Source organism: Tetrao urogallus, assembly GCF_951394365.1.
Source record: "Tetrao urogallus genome assembly, chromosome: 18".
NCBI classification, from domain to species: Eukaryota; Metazoa; Chordata; class Aves; order Galliformes; family Phasianidae; genus Tetrao; species Tetrao urogallus.
Genome location: NC_136831.1, coordinates 780,081 through 790,086, shown reverse-complemented (window position 1 = coordinate 790,086; position 10,006 = coordinate 780,081). Strand labels below are relative to the sequence as shown.

At 45.6% G+C, this 10,006-nt stretch overlaps 1 protein-coding gene across 1 annotated transcript in view; it reads right to left on the bottom strand.

Moving 5' to 3' along the window:
* Positions 1-470: 470 nt before the first annotated feature.
* Positions 471-10,006, bottom strand: part of ABCC3 (ATP binding cassette subfamily C member 3) — a gene marked incomplete at its 3' end in the record, with an annotated part of 42,710 nt that continues 33,174 nt past the window's right edge. Inside the window, exons 20-31 of the mRNA XM_079544208.1 lie at positions 9,438-9,543; positions 8,743-8,896; positions 7,454-7,661; positions 6,658-6,968; positions 5,789-5,988; positions 5,561-5,687; positions 4,836-4,937; positions 3,704-3,850; positions 2,755-2,913; positions 2,292-2,458; positions 1,164-1,358; positions 471-579 (exon numbers count right to left, since the gene is read on the bottom strand). Of these exons, the coding sequence (XP_079400334.1) occupies positions 471-579; positions 1,164-1,358; positions 2,292-2,458; positions 2,755-2,913; positions 3,704-3,850; positions 4,836-4,937; positions 5,561-5,687; positions 5,789-5,988; positions 6,658-6,968; positions 7,454-7,661; positions 8,743-8,896; positions 9,438-9,543 (1,985 nt within the window). The remainder of the gene's footprint in view (positions 580-1,163; positions 1,359-2,291; positions 2,459-2,754; positions 2,914-3,703; positions 3,851-4,835; positions 4,938-5,560; positions 5,688-5,788; positions 5,989-6,657; positions 6,969-7,453; positions 7,662-8,742; positions 8,897-9,437; positions 9,544-10,006) is intronic.

Below are 10,006 nucleotides of genomic sequence, written 5' to 3'. Positions count from 1 at the left end.
TCCTGGGAAAATACTGCCAGGTACACATCCGACCACTCTGAAACTCAGCATTCTATCACCATGTTTCCAAGCTGAGCTGCTGCCTAAGCAGGCCCTTCCTTCCACCTCAGAACCAATGGGTCTCTATCCAGAAGACACAGAGCAGCTGTATTTTGTACCATGAATATAATTTTACTAATCATAAACGAAGTGCAGTACATGTTGCCTTGTGACACATACATTTTCTTGGCATTCTTTGGAGAAAAAAAAAACATTTAACAAAATACTTTATAGAAAATATTTTAAAAATATAAAATTAACTTTCTGGTCCTTACCATTGTAAAATGTTCAGTTCGCTTATCACGAGTTTAATCACCTACAAGAACTGATGTGAATTACAGTACATTCAGAAGTCACTTTTGTGGCAAGTCAGTAACATTAAAAACAACAACAAACCAAAACCAAAGCGCCCTCAGGACGGGGTCTTCTTCTCACGCCAGCCCAGCATCTTTAGCCATACCGTAGAAAATCCCCTTCGATGCTATAAGGTTTGCAGGTGTATCAAATTCTGCGATGGCTCCGTTGTCCAGCACAAGAATCCTGTGCAGAACAAAAGGGGCAGAAGACAGATCAGAGAAATTCCTCTCTGAAAATGTAGTATCCATAACGCTCTGCTCTTTCCCTGGACTTTGTTGTGCCCAGTTGTGTTCCCACACGGAAGCACAATAGATGGCTGATGTTCTCCCTGAACTGTTGTTTGATTTTAAAAAGTACACAGAAAGAAGCAGTGACAGCGGTAGCTTTGTAACTGGGAATGTTGTACCACAAAGCCAAGGAGGGAAAAGCTCATGAATTTTAGCAATAGCTTTAGAACTAATTAATTCAACATGATATTAGTGAAAAGGTTACAGCAGCTGCTGGTTAAAAACAGATCCATAAGCTTGCTGACAGTGCCACTAGTACAAGTGGGTAGTATCTCTTGCATAGCTCTGGTCAATGAATATAGAACTTGTTTCAGAAGCAGAAGCAAAATCGGGGCTGGATATCCCAGGGTTATAGGGCTTAGACATCACTGCTCATGAACTACTGGACCAGAGCATCACTGTGACTCTCTGGAGACAAACCAGCCCTCCAAGTGCTGCTTCCCATACCCAGCATGCAGGCTGCACCACCACGAGTCCTACCTTGTGTAATCCATAATGGTGTTCAGCCTGTGCGCTATTGTCAGCACCGTGCAGTCTTCAAACTGAGTCCTGATTGTCATCTGGATCAGATCATCTGTCTCCAGGTCGATAGCTGCTGTTGCTTCATCCAGGATTAAGATTCTCGTCTTGCGGAGCAGCGCCCTTGCCAGACAGACGAGCTGCCTCTGGCCAACACTGCAGGCAGAGACAAGGCTTTCTCAGAGGCTGCGCTGCCCTGCAGCTCCCATGGCTCAGAATCATTTGTTCTCAATGGATAAAGTAACCCAACCAAAAAATAGAACAGGTATTTAGCAAGCAGCGTGTCAGCCCAGGAGCAAAGAAATGCTCGCTGCAGCACTACTCAGCAACTTGCAGTGTGCCTTCACTTAGCGCCTGGGCAGAGCCACCAAACGTCCCCCCTTTCTGCCACTATGTCAAAAACCAATAATCACAGTGCTTCTGCCCCAGTCCTCAGGAGCACACACAGCTGGAACAACACTGAGCATACACAGACTTCCAAAAATAAAATCAAAAAGTTCTGAGGCTGCACATCCTTTCTACCACCAAATAAAATAAGTGGGTGGCCCACGCTGCCCCAGACACGGCCTTTGGGCGTCTCTGTGGGACAAGAGGATGAACATCATCAAACAATCATCTTCCTACACCGTGCTCTCAGAAGCAATAGAGCCTATCAAAGCATGATGCTTTGCCGTCTCATTCACGTCCTTCTTCACAGCTCTTCCTAACTAACAACAAGCAACCATTGCTGACATCACTTCAGGCAGAGGATTCTCACCCAGCACAACAGTTACACATCACCACAGTATTTCCCTTCCTATCAAATCAACCACGTGTTTAAGGGGCTGCCTGTTCCTGACACTGTCATCCCAAACCTTCTTCCTATACCGATAAGACAGGAGTTTGGTTTGGCAGAAATCCTTCCCAGCAGCAAAAGAGAACCGGATCCTTCCAGAAGTGGCAGAACAGCAACTCAATGTTTGAGCCTTGCTTACATCAGAAATAGGGGGCTACATACCACTGCACACAACAAACTACAGTGTTAAGCTGTTACTGCTGTTAGGGCTGAATGAAAACTCACAGTATGTTTCTAATGCAAACTTTCCTTACCTAAGGTTTTCTCCACCTTCTGAGCACTCAAATTCCAACATGGCTGGCTGACTGCTGACAAACCTCTTCAAGTGAGACAGTTCAAGAGCTTTCCAGACTTCTTCATCTGAATATTTATTAAATGGATCCAGGTTCATCCTCAGTGTTCCAGAAAAGAGAACAGGATCCTGGACAGACAACCACCTTTCATTAGACAAGTCCATTAGCTGTTTCAAGTACAGACATTAGTACATAAAGCTGTTTTCAAGTGTCCATCACACTGAAGTTAAGCCACCTCCTGATCCCAACCACCTTGAAAATACATTGCATTACACACAGTGAAGCATCCACTTTAGTGAAACAACTCTAAAGATACTTCATCACAAACTCTGTTTTATCACCCATCAGTTTGCGAGGAAGCAGGACCGGACCAATCTGAACTATTCTCTGTGGTTTGCTAAACCATGATACACAGAAACAGTACCTGAGGAATAATTGTCAGCCTTGATCGAAGGTCATGGAGGCCGATCTCTGAAATCCTCACACCATCAATTATAATTTCCCCTTTTACAGCTTCCAGGATCCTAAAGAGACAGAGGGTCATGGAAGACTTCCCTGCTCCAGTTCGGCCAACAATCCCAATCTACAACAAATTGGAGGATTAGCAACAAGGCACATGGTTAAAAACAAAAATCACTGCTAACAAAAGCAATCAATGCATCAGGATTTCTCTGAATACAAAAAAGAATGCAACCAGAAGTCACACGTTACAAAGTGTGCATCACCACTGCCATAACTGGAATGGCATTACATATAGTTCTGTACGACGTCTTAGTGCCACGTAGAGCGGGGGGTCAGCTGAAGCACCCATGTTAGGAAGTACCCTTGTCAGAGTTACCACCCAAGGACAAGAAATTAGACTCTCCAGAGGGCAATTAAGACCTTATGATAAGCACATATCTGACCTCCAGAAAGCAACTGTCATAATATCTGCCCAGGATAACAATACAGTAATAAAATGTGCCTGTTAGGGCAGAGGACATCCATCTGTCCAAGCTCAACCATTCTGGGATTCTTCTAATAACAGCACGTTAGCTGCAGGACTTTCTCACACTAATTCTTCTGTCAATAGCGTGTACAGTCCACTACTTTCAATTCAAGCACGAAGAAGAGAATCTCCCAGAACAATTTTCCAATTAAGAAAGCAAAGAATATCATTTTCTTCCATCCTAAAAATTTCAACAGGCAAAGCCAGATCGTGGAAAAAATTGGAATTCCTTCTGTCACTTGCAAACCCTGGTGCCTCCCACACGGCAGTTTGATGCCAGCCTAACTTGGAAAGTGCAGAAAGTGGTTCTGTGTCTTCCTGCCTGGAGGATGCTGCCATGGTTGTGGCCCAAAGCCACAGCAGAGCCCCAGGGCTGGGTACCCACCTTCTCTCCACCGTGCACTCGGAGGTTCAGATCCTTCAGCACCAGATCGAGGCCCTTCCTGTACCGCACCGAATAATTGATGAACTCCAGCTCCCCCCTGGACGGCCAGTCTGCTGGGGGTCTCTTATCCTCGATTATCCAGGGAGCCTGAGGGAAACAGAAACGCCTCGTGGGTTTAAAAAAGATTAAATTCAGACTCTGATGCAAACATCGACATTGGTGGGCTACAAAAAAATTCCTGGTAAGTCAGATTTCCATTAACAAAATCGTGGCAATAGAGGAAAAACAGGTTCCTATGCTGTTTGGTCATGGTTGAGAAGTTTGTAGGAAAAAAAATCTCAGCATACAGAGTCAAATCCTCAACTGATATTAATTTATATTTTTTCCATTAACTTCTGTAGATCACTGCCTGTCTCATGCCAACTCAAGCTCCAGCTCACACATATTGTGAATCTTGCCTTAGCTTCTTTTCTAATTCAAGATCAAATATTTTATCTCTAGAAATGCACACCCGGCTTTCCTCAGATCCTCCATTTCTCAGCTCTTAGTCTCCCACATGCACAGGGCTACCAAAACCCAGCAGGTCCACGGAGCAGCAGATTTCTCAGCACAGCTCCATCTGCCACCTTCAGGAGTATTTGGCAACAAAGGAAAGTGGTTGGATGATTTTTCTGGTTTCAGCAATGCAGTGTTACTTGAGATGATGTCTTGTGGGAGAGGAGATCTGATTAAGCCAATTAAACATAAATACTATAGAAAACGTGTGCATAGCCCAAAATCTGCAGTGCAGCTGTGCTCAGCAGCAGGATGACACCATCCATGCAGGTAGGACACAGCATCGAACATTTCAGACCCAGTGGGAGCAATATATCTGATGGTGAATTCATCTCTGCTGTGCTATAACCACTCACACTAGCAGAAAATGAAATGCTAAGCACAGACTGTGTAACAGCAGTACTGATTTGGAGCTGTGGTAACATTACAGTTCAGAGCGTGACATTTGTTCAGGCTAAATGGTAACTCTCTCAGGGCAGGAACTGTCTCTCCAGACTCTAAAGAAAGACCAGGTCAATATGCAGGCTAAAATTCCACCACACAGGTTAGTGAACATGCTTGACTTCCAGTAGCTGACCTCTGTTTCAGTTTCTGAATACTCTTTTATTCTTTCAATAGCCACAATGTTAGTTTCAAGATCAGAAGTTGTTCGGACCATCCAGTTCAGAGCCAAGGTCACCTGGAGAAAACAGGAACAAAATATCACCCACAGAGGAACAACAGATTAATGACAGCAGCAGATACTGCTGCTAAGTGGATTCACACGGATATGACACAGTGAGAAATTACCCTTGTGTTTACATGAACACAGACACTGGGACAAGCAGCCTACAGATAACGAGGTGCTCACGTGAAGTCCTGCCTTTCTCACAGTGTTAGGACAACCAGCCTTTGGTTTCAAGTTGCTCCCCAGAGTCCTGTCTCACTGCAGAAATACGGATGCATTCCCACACACTCCTGCCACCTAAAAGCCTTCTGGCAATAATGAGAGCTTCACATCTGCTCAGCTGTCCTCAGCTTAAGCAAGCACAGTTTGCCTTGCTCTTTATGAATCCTGCTGCTCTCCCAGTGGGTACCTGGGCAGAAGAGGCATCGTGTGGGACGCTGAGCTGCTCCAACAAGCTGCTGCTGGCAGGAGCTCCTGAACTGCTGCCTGTAAGCTTGCTGATGGCCTGTTTGCATTGTGTGGAAATGTCTACTGCTTAGAGACGTCCCACAACTCATTTTCATTATCTTATTAATTCAGACTTTGGCAAGCACTTAATTACTGTTAACACATCAACAAAGAACTACAACACGTACCTGTAACGCATAGGACACTGAAAGTCCAACCAAGCCAGCATTCAAGCTGCTTTTCCCAATCACAGCAAAGAGAGCAGCAAAAAGGACGATGCAGTTCCCCACAAACTCCACCCGGATGCCCAGCCACCTGGAAAGGGCAAACGTGGGAAGAGCCGTAAGGGGCTGCTCAGAGCTGTCATTGCAAACACAAGAAAAGAAGCGGAGAGCAGAAGCTGTACTCCTTTCTACCTGTTCGACATGATGCTCGGGTAGTAACTTTTCTGATTTTCATCCACCTTCAGATCGCTGATGTCTATGAAGGACTTCTCTCTCCGATAGGCTCTGATGACGCTGGTCCCTGACACTGTTTCTGAGAAGTGTGAGTAGATGGGAGACCTGCTCACAGATTCCAGGCGCTTCAGCTGCCGGGATGTGGCCACGTAGAATCGCTGCCATTTTGGGGGAGAAAATCGAAGGGCACGTGAAATACTCTCTCTTTTAATTAACAGTGAGATAATTAGCAGGTTATGGATATAAAGGAGGTTCTTAATGATGCACTTCAAGCCTTCAACACATTCCCTGTAATTAGGAAGCATTTCAAGCAAAGATATCCTTGTTTCATTCCAAAACAGAATTTTGGGTAACTGCAATTTCCGTATTTTTGAAGTTGAGATTATCTATGTCGCTTCTAATGCAGTTAGCACAGTCCAACACAATGAACGCATTTGTAGGAGTGCCATTTTCTGAGAAAAAGAACACGAATTTGAAGTTCCATTGTCTCTACTTATATACCATAAAATAAGCATCATTTTTTTGCTCAGAAATCAATAAAATTGGTGCTATTTTCAATATTTTAACTCCTCTGCACCTTAAAAGCACTGCAGCTCTATCTCTAGCAGCAGGCCCGTTATCACTGAAAAGCAAAAAAGACGATGCCAACTTATTTCATGACCACATCTCGCACGGTGCTGCCTCTTGTGGGAGAATACTCTAAGCACACAGAAGAAAGTTACTTCAGATAATTCATTTGTTCCCCAAATCGGTTGTTTTTCTTAGCACGAAGCACAAGCAATGGTGTAACAGTCACTACATCAGTAGTCAGAGATTGTTCCAGCTACCTGAACAAAGAAGTACAGAACTGCAAGTGGAATTATAACCACAGTGAAGAGCGGAGTGCTTGCGATGATGACGATCATTGTTGACAAGGAGCTGAAGAACGTCCCCAGGAACATCAGGATGGTGGGGGGGATGACTTCGTCGATCACAAAGATGTCCTTGGAAAAGCGGTTGATGACCCGCCCTGTCGGAGTGGTGTCATAGAAGGACTGCGGCGTGTGGAATTTGTTCTCCAGCAGCGCCATGTGAAGCTTCCGTGCTGCATTAATGCCTCCCATTGCCAGGGTGAAAGAGGAGACGAACACAAGGAAGCCTTCCAAGAGAAGAGGAGACGCGTTAGCCAGCGAGCGTGCTGCTCCCCATTTGCCTTCTGTTTGGCTGCACTGCCGTCCCCCCTCCCAGCAGCACGGCGGCACTGCGCTCACTGCTGCCTACGCACACAGCGTGTCCTGGGGGCCTCCCCACACTCTCCTCACAACACAGACGCACAGCCACCTTCTTCCTGCAAGCCCCCACCGACTCTACAACTTCCCCCCAACCTTTCTAGCTCTTCTCCTCCAAAGTTCTCATATTCTCACACAAACTGAACTCTCCCAGGTTTATACGTCACCCGCTCAAACCCTTCTCAAAGCTTCACAGCATAAAAGTGGGAGCTGAGCTCAGACTTTCTGGCTCTAAGTTACATTACTCTCTTTGCTTTTGCTGGCAATTTTGGGCCACCAGCAATGAGCACTGTAGCTTTCCCACATAAATCCTCTTTGCTAAATGTGAAGACATCACGATTTTATCCGGTCTCACCTTGCAAGAGGCCCAAGGCAGCATAGACTCCGATTCGCATGGATGTGTTGTGCTGAGTCCCATTTATCACTGGCTCGTTTGTCCAGTCACTGAGCCACACATTGGCTCCAATAGCAGCAGCATTTTGGCAACAATATAGGAAACATATAATCAAAGAGATGACAGGGTTGACGGCCTTCATGTATTGCCACAACACTGTTAGCTTTACCTGCAAAATCACACATCAAAGCTGGTTGGTACAACTCACAGCATCAGGAGTTCAGACAGAAAAAAAACAAAAATCTTCAGCAGAGGGACTGAAAAAGTTCAGAAGTGCCCAAAATCTAACACAGCACAGGAAACAGTTCATCTGTCTGAGCCCCACTCAGGGCAACGACTTTGTAAACAAGTCAGAAATGTCTCTGCAATATTTTCCTCCATGCTGATGAACTGCGATGCATTGGTTTTGTGAGGTGTTTGTTTTGAAGACTGTGCTGGGGCAGGGGGAAGAGGCAGATTAATCAGCCACAAAGGATGGATAACAAGAACGGAGCCAAGGATCCCAGGCAACTGCAGCAACTTGGCAGGTATACGCCGTTTCAGACTACTTTAAAGAGCCCAAACAGGCCCTCTGCATTCTGAATATGCCTTCATTCAGGTGTCTTCACAGCAATTTAAATGAGGTAACAAACGCTAATTCACCCCAGTAGGAGCATAAACAGATGATGCCTGCGTCAAAAAGAAAAGATGCTCTCTCTAAGGTAGTGCAAAAAAGCAAAAGGCAAAGAGACAGAGGCTCAGGACTCAACTCAGTCTCTCAGGGAGAACACGGCCCCTTCTGCACGCAGGAGCACAAAGCGCTCCTCAGATGGCGTGACAGGAATGGCTCAGGCAGAGCAGGCTGCTGGCACACAGCACACAGCTGGCTCACAGGAGCACGCCGTGCTGCAGCTGGACGCACAGCCCAGCCAAACAGCTAACGACCAACAGGGCTGGGAGCTCTGCAAGGCGACGCGGGGCTGACAGAGCTGCTGTGGGCTATCAGGTGACGGAGGCAGGAGCTGGGAGGCATTTCTTTTCTTTCCTAATTGCACAGCCCTTGCCAGGTGTGTAAATCTCTGCCAAGAGCTCAATGTGAAGGATCAGTGATCACCAGATTAATGTCTAAGATCTGCTATCGTAATTCACACAACACGTTTAACAAAAAACAGATCAGATGTATAAATAAATAAATAAATAAAATACGTTGTTTTTTTTTTCCCCAAAAAGAAAAAGAAAGAAGAGAAAGGAAGGGGGAAATCACACGGTACCGTTCCCACTTCTGTGGTTTCTGCCTGGATCAGTTTCTCATTAGGATTTCTTTTTGGCAGAGGCGGCTCAGCTGGCTTCTTTTCACCGACTCTTCGTTTCGTTGACATTTTGTTGGGACATTCTCCTCCCTCAGAAGATATTACACTAAGTTGCCTAGTCAAAACAACGGAGCATTAGCAGAAAAAGGGCACGCTGTGGCCGCGCTGGGGCAAGAACTGGAGGCAGCAGCTCAGACTCGTGCCCAGCTCTTCTGCTCAGTTCCCACTCACAGATGCGGGCGGTGCCTGTAGGACCCCCAGGATGTACAGTGATGTCCAGTAATGGCAGAAACACCGCTGCTACCAAAGGCCATGGCAGGCTCTGGACGTGCTGATACAGTCACTACAGCCCTCAGCACAAGCCAGGCTTTTCAAAGCTAACCCCAGAGCTTCTCTGCTGCCAGATCTATAGCAGCTGGATGGTGTCCCAGGGAACCGTTATGAAAAAGCTGCCTTAAGAATTTGGTTCAATTTGGATTAAGAAGATTGCTGGAGCAGGTTTTTCATCTTCTTCGCGTGTTCTTTCACATTTACTCTCAAAAACTTATTTTTGAGAGGAAACTAAATCCCCAATTGTGAGACAGTGTTTGAATAACATCTTTCAGATGTGTTTTGCTCTAGAAGCAGATTTAAACTCAAGAAGTGCTGATGTTTACCTAAGAAATTGTTTGCGGACCTCATTTGCCACAGGTTCGTTATCTGCCAGATCGGTGTGGATGCTGAGGGTGTCTTCAGCAAGCAAGACCTCCTCCTCTTCCAGCACTGCAAGACAAGATTACACCTCACATTTTCTGCTGAGCAAAGCTGAAAGCACAGAAACAGAAGTCCAGACAAAGCAAGAGTAATGAAAACCAATACGACCACAGGAAAATCACGGTGTGTAACCCAGCATCACCCCCAATGGCTTTGGTTCTCTGCATCACTTTTCTTAATTAAACTAGATAGCTCGTGAAGCAGATTGGCAACCAAATGCATTTACAGCTCATTGCCTGAGTGCATCAGAAACACTACATGGTAGCATTAGCTAGTTCTAGCCACATTCACATACACAGCACTCTCGAGGCATGATTCTGGGATGGAGCCTAAGATGGAGTCTCGTGTCAGAAACCACTGCTATTGTATGAAGACATCACATTCTTTTCTTTCTGCCCATCTGGTGAGAGCTGCTATCAATTTTGAACTAAACTTCTTCGGCAAGACACTTATCAATAATATAGAACTGGCA